At 42.9% G+C, this 17003-nt stretch overlaps 1 protein-coding gene across 1 annotated transcript in view; it reads right to left on the bottom strand.

The window, feature by feature from the left end:
* Positions 1–4616: 4616 nt before the first annotated feature.
* arhgap39 (Rho GTPase activating protein 39) overlaps positions 4617–17003 on the bottom strand; it is a 379768-nt gene continuing 367381 nt past the window's right edge. The window contains exons 8-10 of the mRNA XM_060825744.1: positions 16874–16965; positions 6799–6968; positions 4617–4811 (exon numbers count right to left, since the gene is read on the bottom strand). Coding sequence (XP_060681727.1) covers positions 4617–4811; positions 6799–6968; positions 16874–16965 — 457 coding nt within the window. The remainder of the gene's footprint in view (positions 4812–6798; positions 6969–16873; positions 16966–17003) is intronic.

Raw genomic sequence — 17003 nt, forward strand, 5'->3', positions numbered from 1 at the left:
AAATCTGCCATCCTCATCTCGTACGACTGACATGTGACTCCAGACTCAAAGCAATATGGGCAATAAAGGATGAGTAACAAATGCTGGCTTAGCTAGTAACACCCAATCATATGAAAGACTAACAGAAAGGAGGATAAGGGAGGAATATTGAAAAGGACTATCTCCTAGGGCCCAGCAATCTGTGTAACTTCCTCTGATTGAGAAAGACAATGCAAAGTAGTGACTGAGGACCCTGTTTCATTCTGCTGTGAGGACCTTTCTTGTGTTCAGTGTTCCCTGTGTAGGAAATATGCAGGAATCCTGGCTGTTTCGCTCCTGAAGGCACCTCCAGCACTCTCAGCTGAGACAAGGTTTTCATTGTACACTCACATCAGGCACACATTAACAGAGGTTTGTAAGGACATGAGAGCAATTACAGGAAAAAAAATCTTATTCAAAGGTCCAGACTGTCACCTGGAAGAGGAAAGCTTTAGCCAATTATGGTCTCAATCCTACAGTGAGGTTTACACTATAATTACTGTTAGGCATGTTTTAGACAAGAGCCACCCGCGCAGTGCGACCTCCCACATTTAGTTTAACAAGGAATCTCCTGAGACACAATGGGGATTAGTGGGGATTTATTGAGACCTGACTATTTCTGTTACACATGTTACACTGATACCCTGGGCATGGCAGTCAATGCCAATCAATACCCAAATGATGAAAATAAAGATGAAGTCAGCATCTGAAATTCACATGAAAGTGATGACTCAGCCAAACCTTTTTGCTGAGATTCGTAACTTTTTTGATGAATACAAGGAGTGAGCATAATAGATTTCCATTTCACTGCCACACTCCAGGCTTGTAATAATTGTGTCTAATCTCTTATTAATGGTTGTGAATAACTCTTTGCTGTTAGCCTTGCAGCCAGTGTTACATCCAGTTAGATGTTGTGATATTGTGCAAAATGGGACTGTGAATTCATCAGAGGAGAAGCTGAACATGTGGAATAAGTGAATCAAACCAACACATGGATTACAACAGAATCTTTCTTCAAGATGTTACATTGATGCTGCCAGAGGCTGGACAGAAAATGTCTAGTCAGTGAATAGTAGGCTCTTCTACTTTACGTGTAGGACTAAGAACGGCTTACAGTGCCTAGAGAAAGAAGAGGGAAGGATTTAATACCCTTTGCAGGAGTGCAAGGTTTATGAGGGTGGGGAAGAGGGATGGGGGGTTCAGATGGGTCTGTACTGAGGAGAGGGAGAGAGAGACAGTAAGTCTAAATAATATCATGTCCCAGACCGAGCAGTGAGGACAACAGATAGGGTTTCTGAAGGATCATCCATCAAAGCCTCAGTGTGTTTGGAAATGGCAAATGTGACTGCTGCCACTCATTCCCAAAGGTGAACAGTCTGATCGCTGTGGTCTAGGACCAGGAGAGAAACCAAGCTCCCTGCACATTAAACACTGGAAAACTGGCATCAACATTACTGCAGATCCCAGATTTGTATCTGTGACAAGCAAGTCAGCACAAACTTTACTGGGGCACTTATTCACTGTGGCACACTCGACAATGGCAGAACATTCGGAAATAATGATTCATATCGGAAGGTACAGGGCAAACTACAGTATTGTATCATTGTGCTTATGTGACTGGTAGCATTTCCTGAAGCTGCCAATTAAACCATTGGTTTGTTGCTTTCTTCTAATCAAAATTGCTGGCATAAACACTTTGTCGTAAGATTCTATGACTAATGATATGTGATATAATCCTACATGATATGATCACCTATATCAGACCCTCACAAAGCCACATTACGTGAAGAGGCCGTAATATGATGTGAAGGAAGAGGAGAGCTGTTGACAGGGACAGACAGGCCACCAGGAATAATTCATTGTGACAGCTGGAGTAGGCTAGAAGCTAACTTTCATCATTAAACATACATTGAACATATTTCAACATAGCAATATCTGATATAACATACAACTTTCTGATATGAGTATCAAGGACAGTCACAAAACTCAAAGGCACCAGAACGAGAGTGGTTAAAAAAAGAAAGCCTCCTCATTTGAATTCACATCAGAGCTTAGTTGGGAAGAGTCACCTTGCTGTTTACAGCTCTGAAATCAGGGGAACGAGGTGCTGAAAAAGAGACCAGGAAGTGAAATGCGAAAAGGTAAGTTTGAAAGGACAAAGACAATTAGGCAAACCTCATGGTGCCACAATTAGAGGGGCCCAGCTGAGAGACAAATGGTTCGAGCTGGGTGGTTACACAGCTCTTTTCTCATTGGGATCTTGCCCCTTTAGTCTTATAACAAAAATTCACTCAGGAGAATAGATACATTCGGAATCTAAATACACCAGACTGTTATAAATCGAGAGTGAGTAGGGTTTATTTAGGCAGTAAAACGGATGGTGGCAGTTACCCAACTTTAGCAGGTATAATTAGTGTGCCCAGTAATGGTGCACCAGCTGCATAAGGCTTTTTAAGGTAAGGTCCGGAAGTTTCTGCATCATCGTCACTCACTGGAAGTTGGTTGCTAAGGCAGCAACAAGGCTCTTGTGGAGAGACCAGTTATCAAACCTGGACTGCGCTCTGAAAGCAAGACTGAACAGAATAAATCAACACAAATGAAATGTCACTGGCTTTTGCAATGAATCAAATATCTGTCCAGCTGATTCAGTTCAATATTAGATCCAAAGAAAATGGAAGCCAATTTTAGTCCCCTATTACCACACTGAAAAACAGGAGCTTTCCCAGCCCCAATCTGGAAACTCTTTATCCTTACAGCAAAGCTAACATCCATCTTTGCCAGGGGTGAGACATGAGGAGGAGGGGGGAGATGGGAAGTGGAGAATTGGGATGGGGGCGCACACAAGAGAGGGTAAAGAGTGGCAGGGAAATGGGGAGAAAGAGTGGGAATGAGGGAGAAGTGGAAGAGTGTGGGGGGAGAGCAGAGGGGGCATGGGGAAGGGGGGCAGAGGTAGGGAAGCAGGGTATAGTGAGGAGGGAAGGATGTTGGGGAGGAGGCTGGCAATAAAGGGCATAAGGGGGCAAGAAAAATATTTCAAAAAAATGAAAATCTGGGTTGATAACAGAGGGTAGCAGCTTGAAAGTAAAGATTTTTTGAAAAGGTAGTTATGTCATTTCAACTTGGGTTTTAAAAACCTGCAGCATGTTTGAAGAAGGGAACACTGAGGAACTGGGCTAAATATGGAAATAAGAGAGGGTGTGACTGACCAGTGGTGACTTCAACTCTACAGACAGTGAGATTACTATCAACCAGAGAACAAGCAGATATGAATGCTGAGCATTGGACATTACTCTGTAATAGGTGGGGCTATTTTCCAATAACAGGAATAATCTCTTCCCTTTCTCTCACATACACACAGACACACCTTATTAAGTTTCAGTTGTCGAGCAGTCATCCTTTGACGGAGGACCATGTGTTTAGCCTCTGTGAAAGCTCTGAAATTGCCCTTTGTCCATCCAAGTCGATTTGTGCTTTTACCAAGCATCACAGCCAATCTACCTGTTCTCTATCCTCATTCTCAGGCACTGGACCCAACTCAGCATGTTGGCTACTTGAGGATTCGTTCCAAATTAGACAGTGATCCAGAATGGCTCTGGCAAGTTCTTGAGTTTATACGTAGTTCACATTTCAAATCCTTACAGAGAAGTGGTGATTATTATTCGATGCAGTGAGAAAACCGAAGTTCAACGTTATCAATTAAAAATAGAGCTCATTATAGACCACTAGGCTGCGGCAAGCAAACAGGTTAGACATCCACCTTCACCGTGTCAGACTCCGGGACTTCCCAGCAGCAGTGACTCTCATCTTTGTATGTAAAAACTCGCAATCTTGCTGAAAAGGATTAACTATGTAAATCCTGAACCAGGCAACTGGATTAAAACACTTACACTGATGAGAGTTAGAACCAAGTAGGGCAATTCTACACTGACCAACACACCCAAGAAAGAATTGAACTGAATTTAAAAAAACATGGATCATTTAGAGAGAGAGAAAAGAATGTAGCAGAACCAACATTTTTGAAAAAAGGAAGCAAATTGCAGATAGAGTGAATTCCTTTCACGCAAAAGTTAAATGATGTAAGGTTTGGAATACACTTGGTTAAAATTCACAGCAAGGTACTGTCAAGATGGCAAGAAGTGCCAGAAGAAATGAACAGTATGAGGGCATCGCGCCCACATAAAGGATGTGTTGTGTTTTTTTTTAGCCCTGTATAATTAAATGCTATAAAAATAAAGTTACTTTATAAAGAGGTTTAAAAACCCAAGTACGCATGCTAAACGAAAAAAATAAACTATTAGTAAACTGTGCCATTGGTGGGGATGGACCTGGATGGGAGCATCATACACAGCAGACCAAACAAAAAAAGCAGCATCAAAACTAGCATCAAAATTTACATATAATACTTTTTTCTTTTTTTTCCCCTTCTTATTTTTTTTTATAATGTAGACAACATCGACCAGTAAGGGACTGGCAAAAAAATCTTAAATTGTATAAACAAATGCAGACACAAACCCATTACTTTTTTTTATACAAGGCTTATCTTTGCACTTTGTTTGTTTCTGTTCCTTTTTTTTTCTATTTTTCTTTAACACTTCTTGCTATAGCACATCTTGCATGAAGCTGGTGTCCAGGTGTTGGATTAGCACTCGGATGAAGGACATCTCTTTGCGGGTGTTCTCGAATATGATGCGGGGATTGTCTGATTGACAGCGGAGACAGTTGGGGGCCATGACCATGGCGAGGTTGTTGACATCCATCTTGGTCACAGAGACATTGGCCGGTTGGACAAAAATCTAATCGAAGGGAGCAAAGAAAAAGAACAGTGATGAAACTTTTGTTTAACTCACTCAGCTTTGAATACAGGGGACAGGAAGTAGAATTTAGAATTTACATTTGGATTCCTTCCCTGCTTCTTCTGATCTAAATGCAATGAATTGGTGGAAACAGCAGTAACAGGATAGTCAGTCAACCAATAGTTCAGGGAAGTACTGATGGAGTGGACCTCTGTGGAAGGCGCCATTTCTGAGAAATTGGTTCAATTTATAGAAGCCACACTGACTCTCTAAACAGCAATCCACCCAGGCCCAGGCCTCCAGTCCAACCCTGTAAACCCTGCATTTCCCTTGTCTAATCCACCTAACCTGCACATTCCTGGACACCACCGACAATTTAGCATGGCCAATCCTTCTAACCTGCACATCTTTGGGCTGTGGGAGGAAACTAGAGCACATGGGGAGAATGTGCAAACTCCATAGTCACCTGACGCTGGAATCAAATCCAGGTCCTGACAATGTGAGGCAGCAATGCTAAACACTGAGCCACCGTGAGAAAGTCTAAGTATAAGACTGGGTAAAAACAATGACTGCAGATGTTGGAAACCAGATTCTGGATTAGAGTGGTGCTGGAAAAGCACAGCAGCTCAGATAGCATCCAAGGAGCAGGAAACTCGACATTTCGGGCAAATGAAGGGCTTTTGCCCGAAATGTCTATAGTATAAGACTGGGCCAATCAATAAAATCACGGTGGATCTGCGTCTCAACTCCATTTCCTTGTCCTTGCTTTGGTATATCATAATGTCCTTATTCAACAAAAATTTCTTCATTCTCAGACTGTGCCCTCTGGTCCTGGACTCTCCCATGAGGGGAACATCCTCTCAGCAATTATCCAATCAAACCCCTTAAGAATCCAATATGTTTCAATGCGATTACCCCTCACTCTTCTAAACTGAAGTGAGTAGAGTCATAATCTGTTTAGCCTTTGCTAATAAGATAATCCCGCTCCCCCCCCCACCCCCGACAATGCCAGGGAATCATTCATCACACACACCCTCCTAGCTGCAGTACCATTCAAGTGGATCTGTAGTCCATCTTCCAAGGAGCCTTTCTGAGGTGCAGTTCCCAGAACTGAACACTATATCCAGATGGGGCCCGAATACTGCTTGATACAACTGTGGATAATGTACACTTTCTGTGCTCTGAAACAACTCCCGCAGAGGAGAAAACAAAACTCAATGGAAAATAAAGAGCACTGAGAAAAAAAAAGCCCTGGTCAAACTAAAGTCATACAGATCATTTAATAGATGCATTAAGTGATGTGTTGCCTGAGACTCAGGATTAGGGTGCCATAAGAAATAAATGCGGATTTGACTAAAGATAATAATCAATTTGTGTAATTCTATACTTCATAAGGAAACCAAGAAATTAAATGTGATACTGAACTGTACAGGACCAAAGAAAAAAAAACAAATTACATTTCTAAATTCACAGCAATATTAACTTGACAAATAAAGCCCCTTGCAGAGGTTAAGTTTGTAGAAATGTGATTGACCTACATGGCTTACACGATTATAACACTCTACCATATAATAAGAGTGCTGCTTCTGTGTAGTTGCCCATTAAAATTGAGATGTTACTTATTTACCTATTACATACTTAGGGCACTGTATAACTTACAGCAGAGAAACAGGCCACTTGGTCCAACGTATCAATATTGCTGCTTACATGCCACATGTGCCTTCCCCCATACATCATTCTCTTCTACACCACCCTCCCCTCATACATTTACCAGGTTTGCCCTTATAATGCATCAACTTAGGTCTGTTCTTGCCTTTAATGCACTGTCAAGAGGTACAAATAAATGACTAGTATTTGTCCACAATAAACAGAACATGCCTTATTCGGCATCTCTGCACTTGACCTTAGTATGAATGGGTGATAGTTTTGGTGTTGAGTGGGTGTGTAAAATGTGGATACCCTGGGAATAGGCTGTAACTGTGTGTACCTGCAGGAAGTGGATGAGGTAGCCAAGGACCAGCCGGTTGAGCTTGGGTAGGGAGTGAACAACTGCAATCGCTGCCTCTGGGTTTTCGTAATGGTTGATGGACTGTTCATAAAACTCATGAGGGATGAGTGGGTCCTCGAGTTCCCGGTACCATAGCTTCAACAACGAGGCTATCAGAAGTGCAAAAAGAGAGGGGAGAAAGAGTCATTCAATCTTATTAGAGATGCACATTTGTCAAATCCAAACCCTAGTCTCCATGCCTGGCCTGTTCCCACCTATTAAAATCTTTGTTTTAAAAACAGTGACATAGGATTCAAAATGTTAACTCTGTTTCTCCCTCCACAAATGCTGCCAGATCTGCTGGGTTTCTCTAGGACGTGGTTTTTCTTAAAATCTTAAATTAAACTCAAATTTGATACTTTTCAAAATATCTCAAGGTAACTGAATATCAGGTTCTAATCAGAGAATTTGAGCTTTTTTGAAGAAAAAAAGACACTTGAGTTACAATTAAAATAACTCTGCAGAGGCAGGTATCCTGTCATTACTCTCCCTCTATTTACAAGTGGACAGTCCTTGACACTGGTCCAGCTCCCTGAATGCCAGCTCTCAGAGTGAACAGGATATCTGACATACTGTTTATTTTTTTGATTTTATTAAACAAATTACAAAACAGTTTACAAAAAACATTTACAGCTGTACACAAGAGACAGCAATTTTACAAGGGGGAGGAGCAGCAAAGCTAGGTCCCAAACCCTACCGTTCAACCAGTTTACAGGGAGATGAGGACAAACCTCAAATCCCGACACACTGTTTATCTTTTTTTTTGTTTTTTTTTCTTTTTTTACCCATGGTGTGTGTGTACAGGTGTGAGACACAGTGAGAGGCACAAAGCGCACAAATCTTTATTCAACTTCCACCACCAGGAAGAAAGGAAACACCCGAGTGGCCAGTGACAAGCAGTGCCCTTCACATCAAAGGGCAATGCTGTGTGATCAAAACAGTGAAGGGGAGGGCAAGGACTAAATCAAAATAGCGTTGGAGGGGGAAATGATGCACTCCACTCCCTGCGGCACCCACCTCTCCCTGAACAACTCCAGGGTCTTAGTGGACACCGCGTGCTCCTTCTCCAAGGACACCCGGGCCCTAACGTAACCGCGGAAGAGGGGCAGGCAGTCGGCCCTAACGACCCCCTCCACGGCCCGCTGCCTGGACCTGTTTATGGCCAGTTTGGCCAGACACACTGTTTATTTTTTTTTGTGTAAACAAACAGTGAGCAACTCCCTTTTTTTTTCTTTTTTCTTATTAACCCCCACACTACCGCCTAACTGCGGTAGTGCTTATTATTTTTATCCCCAGCACCCATGGTGTGTGTGTGTGCAGCTGTGAGACACAGTGAGAGACAAGGTGTAAAAATCTTTATTCAATTTCCACCACCAGGAAAAGTAGGAAAAAAAACACCCGAGTGGCCAGTGACAAGCAGTGCCCTTCACATCAAAGGGCAATGCTGTGTGATCAAAACAGTGAAGGGGAGGGCAAGGACTACATTAAAACAGCGTTGGAGGGGGAAATGATGCACTCCACTCCCTGCGGCGCCCACCTCTCCCTGAACAACTCCAGGGTGTTGGTGGACACCGCGTGCTCCTTCTCCAAGGACACCCGGGCCCTAACGTAACTGCGGAAGAGGGGCAGGCAGTCGGCCCTAACGACCCCCTCCACGGCCCGCTGCCTGGACCTGTTTATGGCCAGTTTGGCCAGATACACTGTTTATATCTGTCAACTGGGGCTCCCTGATTGGACCAGATTAACAGCCCCAATCAGGGAACTCATATTCTGTCTGACCTCACTATAAAGTCTACATGGATAAAAATGGCCCAATGATCATAACGTTGGTTTGCTCCCAAGATAGTCTTCCTTTTATCATCGCATAATGCATTTTCACAGTTAAAAGCCTACAATCCCTGGCAACTGGATCCAAAATTCTGATAGAAGGTCATCATAAAACCTTAACTCTGTCTCTCTCTTAAAGATCCTGCCTGACCTGCTGAGCATTTTCCACGTGTTTTCAGTTTTTGCTTCAGCCTGCAAGTTCATCTTCAAGCCTCACGCCCATCCTAATCCAGAACAACATCACTATTCCTTCACTGTCACAGGGTCAAAATCCTGCAACTCCCTGCCTAACAGCACTGTGGTGCCCCTACGCCGCAAGGACTACAGCGGTTAAAGCAAACTTCTCACCACCACTTCAAGGGCAATTGGGAATGGACAAATGGCACTGACATTCCATGAAGGGGAACGAAAAGCTACAGCATTTTACATATTTGATATTCAGGCTGAGGAAACAAGCCTTACACTAATCACAAACTGGATAGCACAAAAGAAACCACTCACTTCAAAAGATGGCTAAAATTATCTATTCTGCATACTTCCAATCATATTAATAACATATCCTTTTAAATGCTGTCAAAAGTTCTCAGATGTTTCACAGTGTAATCAGACAAATTATTGACACAGTGACAAAGCTGGAGATAATATGACTCTAACTAACTGTCCAGCTGTACAGGTTTATTCGCAAATAGAATTATTTCCAAAGAAAATGTTGTTGATGAGATATTGAATGGTCAAGCAGGAGTCTGGAGAGAGAACAGAAGGATTAATGAAAGATTAATCAAACAGGGTCTTTTCAATTCTTGGCACAGAGCCTGGGGTGAGGCATTACTCAAAGAAGTAAATGAGCTTTCTGATCAGCATAACTGAAGCAAGCAGAACAGGTTTACATCACTCCCATGTGTCGGAGAGAGATAAACCAAAGACAAATATAACCAACACTTCTGGAACATTCAAGACCCAGATTCCACTTTGTTTTAAAAACAAATTGCCTCAAAGAACGTGTCCTTTTATGGGTTTTTCAATGTGGCAAAACATCACAATGGCACTTTACAAGAGCAAACCAGACAACATTTGATGATACGCCACATGAGATATTAGGGCAGTTGGACACACCTTTTTCATGGAGGAATTCTTTCAGGAATATGTTAAAGGAGGCAAGGGGGAAGACGGACAGGTGTAGGGAGCTCAGAACCTAGACAGTTGAAGTCACCATCACCAGACAATCTGACAATGCATCCAGTCAAGTCCAGAATCACAGAACTGTCGTGGTGCCATTCAGCACATTGTGTTAGCACTTTCTCTCAGCTTTTTATGATCAAACAAATTGTACTGATGTGCAACATATATAACAAGTTAACAGGACAAGGTCTTGTGGTGAAATAACTCTGGTTAATGTTGCAATTAAAACAAACTCCTTCAAAGATGTACCGTGGCTGCAAACCTGACAATCAAAACATGAAACAAACACAAATTAGGCTCCATTTCAAAACTATACTTGTTTTCCTAAGCAAGTGAGATTTTTAACTGGGACCTTTTCATTTACTGCACGGAAGTATTTATTCTATAAAATGCCCTATAGCATTTATGATAATGTTTCGGATGCTGCCTGACCTGCTGTGCTTTTTTACCACCACATATTTTGATTCTTATCTCCAGCATCTGCAGTCCTCACTTTCTCCTATAGCATTTATATAGACTAGGAAGAGGACAGGACTGTGAACAGGGCTTCATTCACAGATAGTGAACCACCTGCCTGGGAGGTGGTCCTCAAGTGGCCTGTTTGATGAGAAATGCACATTAAGTGTCAGGGGTTAAGGGTTGGTCAGACAGTGTCCAGGCACATACTTGCCTAGTCACAGTTTATTTCAACTTAACACATTACAAAATGCCAATCCCAGGTATTATTTATACTTACTGAAGAGCCCATAAACATGCTTATTTAATGTTGCAATTGTACCAGCCTCCTCCACTTCCTCTGGCAGCTCATTCCATACACACTCCACCCTCTGCGTGAAAAAGTTGCCTCTTAGGTCCCTTTTATATCTTTCCCCTCTCACCTAAACCAAGTCCAGTCCCTATCCACTGTTCCAATCCCTTATCCACAACAAATAAAACTTTACGATGTACTATTCTTGCTGACTGACACAATCTGGTTGCCAAATCTACAAAATGCAAAATGGAAAGCTTTTTTCTTCACCCCACACCTTTAAATCTATAGCCATTTCCTCATTTAGATCCCTTGCTAAGGGCAGCTATACCATTGACTGTGATGGTGTCCTTTGGTTTTTCTTTCAAATCTCACATCATGTACTTATCTCTCGTCTAACCTTATTAATAGGGCGGTGGTGGCATTGTGGTCATGTCACTGGGTTAGCTGGTTTTTCTATTTACTCATGGGACGTGGGCATTCTTGGCTGGGCCAATATTTATTCCCAGTTGTCCATGAGAAGATAGTGTTCAGCTGCCTTCTTGAACCACTGCAATCTATTTGGTGTGACTATTAGTTAAGAGAGTTTCTGATTTTGACCCAATGATACTGAAGGAACAGCGATAAATTTATCATCTACAAGATGCACTTGTAGAAATTCACCAAGGCTCCTTAGACAGCACCTGTCAAAACCCATGACCACTTCCATCTAGAAGGACAGGAGCAGCAGATCCACGGGAGCACCACCAACTGCAAGTTCCCCTCCAAGCCACTCACCAACTTGACTTGGAAACAGATCATCATTCCTTCAGTGTCATTGGGTCAATTCCTGGGGCTCCCTTCCTAACAGCATTATGGGTTTACCTACATCAAATAAACAATAACAGTTTCATGAAGGCAGCTCACCACCACTCTCCAGGACAACCAGGGATGGGTAATAATGGTGGGCCCAGCCGGTGACATGCCACATCTCTTGAATTAACTAAAAGGAAAAGTTTTCATGACACAACCAAAGAGGAGCCACTTGAGATCTCCCCAGTGTCCTAGGTAATATTTATTCCCCACTGAAAATTGTGTTGCTGGAATCCTGAAGAAGGGCTTATGCCTGAAACGTCGATTCTCCTGCTCCTTGGATGCTGCCTGACCTGCTGTGCTTTTCCAGCAACACATTTTTCAGCTCTGATCTCCAGCATCTGCAGTCCTCACTTTCTCCTAATATTTATTCCCCAACCAAAATCGCTTGAAACTAATTACTTGGTGATCATTACATTTCTGTTTGAGGAGTGGCTATTGTGTTATCCATGATACAATAGCAACAGCATCTCAAAAGTACTTTATTGACTGTAGGATATTCTTAAATAATTAAAAGATGCAACATAAATGCAAGATCATCTTTCTTTTTTTCATTCCAGTCAGCTTGCTTTCTTCATCCCATCCCAGTAACCCAGAGAACTGAGTTTAAATAGCAGCCCTACTCCACCCAAGTGAATTCTGTTTGTGATGCACATCACCAAAGCTTGCTCTGCAGAAAGGGATGCGTAGGTTTACAGACTGCTAATCCCTGGCACTAGTGCTACTGCTGTTCACCATATCACAAAAAGGGAAGTTAATCTTTTCTGGCACACAAAGGGTTATTTTGCAAGCAAGCACCAGAGGCACAGCAAGAATTCTAATCAGGTTCCTAACAAATTGCAGCAGTATTGTGGTTGCTTAATGTTTTCAAATGTTAAAACAATTCCTACTGCACTAATAGTGTCTCCTGGGGCACCATGTGCCAAAAGTTGCTTTATATTTAATTTGTTAGAATGACATCAAAGCATGACCCTTGCATGTAGTGTGACATTTCTGAGCAGAGGAACAGCAATATTTCAGTTCACCACTTCATCAAAGCTCTCTGCTCTTGTCTGTTCTAGGGTGACATGAAATTCTGCAGCCCATCCTCAGTGTTCTGGCTTTTAAAGCTGCAGCTTACGCTGTCTCACTGATTATTGCCAGCAATACAATCACTTAGAGTCATAGAGATGTACAGCATGGAAACAGAACCTTCGGTCCAACCCATCCATGCTGACCAGATATCCCAACCCAATCTAGTCCCACCTGCCAGCACCTGACCCATATCTTGCCAAACCCTTCCTATTCAGATACCCATCCAAATGTCTCTTAAATGTTGCAATTGTAACAACCTCCACCACTTCCTCTGGCAGTTCATTCCATACACGTACCACCCTCTGCGTCAAAAAGTTGTCCCTTAGGTCTCTTTTATATCTTTCCCCTCTCACCCTAAACCTATGCCCTCTAGTTTTGGACTCCCTGTCCCCAGGGAAAAGACTTTGTCTATTCATCCTATCCATGCCCCTCATAATTTTGGAAACATCTATAAGGTCACCCCTCAACTTCCGACGCTCCAGGGAAAACAGCCCCAGCCTGTTCAGCCTCTCCCTGTAGCTCAGATCCTCCAACCCTGGCAACATCCTTGTAAATCTTTTCTGAACCCTTTCAAGTTTCACAACATCCTTCCGATAGGAAGAAGACCAGAAATGCATGAAATATTCCAACAGTGGCCTAACCAATGTCCTGTACAGCTGCAACATGACCACCCAACTCCTGTACTCAATACTCTGGATTAGTGGTGCTGGAAGAGCACAGAAGTTCAGGCAGGATCCAAGGAGCAGCGAAATCGACGTTTCGGGCAAAAGCCCTTCATCAGGAATAAAGGCAGAGAGCCCGAAGCGTGGAGAGATAAGCTAGAGGAGGGTGGGGGTGGAAAGAATGTAGCATAGAGTACAATAGATGAGTGGGGGAGGGGATGAAGGTGATAGGTCAGGGAGGAGAGGGTGGAGTGGATAGGTGGAAAAGGAGATAGGCAGGTAGGACAAGTACAAGTCTCTTTGTTCAGCAACACTCCCTAGGACCTTACCATTAGGTGTATAAGTCCTGCTAAGATTTGCTTTCCCAAAATGCAGCACCTTGCATTTATCTGGATTAAACTCCATCTGCCACTTCTCAGCCCATTGGCCCATCTGGTCAAGATCCTGTTGTAATCTGAGGTAACCCTCTTCACTGTCCACTACACCTCCAATTTTGGTGTCATCTGCAAACTTACTAACTGTACCTCTTATGCTCGCATCCAAATCATTTACGTAAATGATAAAAAGTAGAGGGCCCAGCACCGATCCTTGTGGCACTCCACTGGTCACAGGCCTCCAGTCTGAAGAACAACCCTCCACCACCGCCCTCTTTCTTCTACCTTTGAGCCAGTTCTGTATCCAAATGGCTAGTTCTCCCTGTATTTCATGAGATCTAACCTTCCTAATCAGTCTCCCATGGGGAACCTTGTCGAACGCCTTACTGAAGTCCATATAGATCACATCTACTGCTCTGCCCTCATCAGTCTTCTTTGTTACTTCTTCAAAAAACTCAATCAAGTTTGTGAGACATGATTTCCCATGCACAAAGCCATGTTGATTATCTTGAATCAGTCCTTGCCTTTCCAAATACATGTACATCCTGTCCCTCAGGATTCCCTCCAACAACTTGACCACCACCGAGGTCAGGCTCACCGGTCTATAGTTCCCTGGCTTGTCCTTCCATCCTTCTTCAACAGTGGCACCACGTTTGCCAACCTCCAGTCTTCCGGCACTTCACCTGTGACTATCGATGATACAAATATCTCAGCAAGAGGCCCAGCAATCACTTCTCTGGTTTCCCCACAGAGTTCTCGGGTACACCGGATCAGGTCCTGGGGATTTATCCACCTTTAACTGTTTCAAGATATCCAGCACTTCCTCTTCTGTAATCTGGACATTTTGCAAGATGTCACCATCTATTTCTCTACAGTCTATATCTTCCATATCCTTTTCCACAGTAAATACTGATGCAAAATATTCATTTAGTATCTCCCCCATTTTCTGTGGCTACACACAAAGGCCGCTTTGCTGAACTTTGTGGGGCCCTATTCTCTCCCTAGTTACCCTTTTGTCCTTAATATATTTGTAAAAACCCTTTGGATTCTCCTTAATTCTATTTGCCAATGCTATCTCATGTCCCCGTTTTGCCCTCCTGATTTCCCTCTTAAGTATGCTCCTACTTTCTTTATACTCTTCTAAGGATTCACTCGATCTATCCTGTCTGTACCTGACATGCTTCCTTCTTTTTCTTAACCAAACCCTCAATTTCTTTCGTCATCCCGATACCTACCAGCCTTCCCTTTCACCGTGACAGGAATATACTTTCTCTGGATTCTTGTTATCTCATTTCTGAAGGCTTCCCATTTTCCAGCCATCCCTTTACCTGCGAACATCTGCCTCCAATCAACTTTCGAAAGTTCTTGCCTAATACCGTCAAAATTGGCCTTTCTCCAATTTAGAACTTCAACTTTTAGATCTGGTCTATCCTTTGCCATCACTATTTTAAAACGAATAGAATTATGGTCGCTGGCCCCAAAGTGCTCCCCCACTGACACCTCAGTCACCTGCCCTGCCTAATTTCCCAAGAGTACAAAGTTAAAAATCACACAACACCAGGTTATAGTCCAACAGATTTAATTGGAAGCACACTAGCTTTCGGAGCGACGCTCCTTCATCAGGTGGTAGTTCCCAAGAGTAGGTCAAGTTTTGCACCTTCTCTCATAGGTACATCCACATACCGAATCAGAAAGTTGTCTTGTACACACTTAAGAAATTCCTCTCCATCTAAATCTTTAACGTTATGGCAGTCCCAGTCGATGTTTGGAAAGTTAAAATCCCCTACCATAACTACTCTATTATTCTTACAGATAGCTGAGATCTCCTTACAAGTTTGTTTCTCAATTTCACTCTGACTATTGGGGGGTCTATAATACAATCCCAATAAGGTGATCATCCCTTTCTTATTTCTCAATTCCACCCAAATAACTTCCCTGGATGTATTTCCAGGAATATCCTCCCTCAGCACAGCTGTAATGCTATCCTTTATCAAAAATGCCACTCCCCCTCCTCTCTTGCCTCCCTTTCTATCCTTCCTGTAGCATTTGTATCCTGGAACATTAAGCTACCAGTCCTGCCCATCCCTGAGCCATGTTTCTGTAATTGCTATGATATCCCAGTCCCATGTTCTTAACCATGCCCTGGGTTCATCTGCCCTCCCTGTTAGGCCCCTTGCATTGAAATAAATGCAGTTCAATTTATTAGTCCTTCCTTGTCCCTGCCTGCCCTGACTGTTTGACTCATGAATTCAAACAGCAAACGTCTTGAAGCACAGTCTATTTTCTTCCTCTGCCATTTTTAATCCTCCCTCGATATGAATGCAATGATTTTTTTTGTTAAGGTATAATCCCTCAGGGTGCTCCCGTACCATGCCCAACCAGTTGTTCTTCTGGCCGGGAGAGTCTTTACAACAGAACGGAATTTTACTCCTCATGCTGAGGGGCTCTCAGGAGTGGGAGGAGGACTGATTTAGCCCATTTAAATCTGGAACCTTTCTGGTTAGGCTACACGTAGAAGCTTTTTAATCAAAGAAAGGAAATATAATTGAGGTGATATTATAAGAGCATGGCTAAAATAAATAAGCTTTAGTTCCCAGTCTGATCTCGCAGGGGAGATAGTGAAAGAATGTTCTTGATAGGAGATGGGAATGAACCATCCCTTTCTATTCTGAGTCTATACTCTCTGGAATTTGGAAGAATGAGGGGAGATCAAATTGCAGTATTCAGGATGAAAAAAGATGCAGATAAAATCGACGTGGAGCGGATGCTTCCTCTTGTGGGGCATTTTAGGGCGAGAGATCAAAACCGACTTGAGGAGAAATTACTTCTCCCAAAGGGTTGTGAATCTGTGGAATTCTTTACCCCAAAGTGTGGTGGGTGCTGGGAGAGTAAGTAAATTTGAGGAGGAATCAGACAGATTTTTAATTGGAAATGGGTTGAAGGGATACAGGAGAAAGTGGGAAAATGGGAATGAGGAGCATATAAACCATGATTGAATGGTGACACAGACCTGATGGGCCAAATGGCCTAATTCTGCTCCTATATCTTACGAGCTTTTGTAAGCACCTTTAACCAAGTTAACCAAAATGAGATGACACAAACTCATCTTTTAGGGAAGAAGCTGGAAGTTAACTTCTCAGGCCTAATGGGATAAGGCTGGGAAGGACTGGGGGGAGGATGTGATATTACGGTTGGCATCTCTTCCACAGGTGATAAGCCAAAAACTCCACTCCAGAATCTGAGCAAAAACAGGTTTGACTCTCTTCATACTCCTGACTATGATCAGCGTGTGGCATTACCTGGAACATGGGGGTCTGTCAGCCCTTGTGGAATAACCCACTGATCCACTTGAAGCTTGAGAGCGTTAACCTCATCGATATCCCCGGGAACTCTGCAGAGAGGCAGATGAAGCACAGAAGACTCAGCGAC

The sequence above is a fragment of the Hemiscyllium ocellatum genome, chromosome 5, assembly GCF_020745735.1.
Source record: "Hemiscyllium ocellatum isolate sHemOce1 chromosome 5, sHemOce1.pat.X.cur, whole genome shotgun sequence".
NCBI lineage: Eukaryota > Metazoa > Chordata > Chondrichthyes > Orectolobiformes > Hemiscylliidae > Hemiscyllium > Hemiscyllium ocellatum.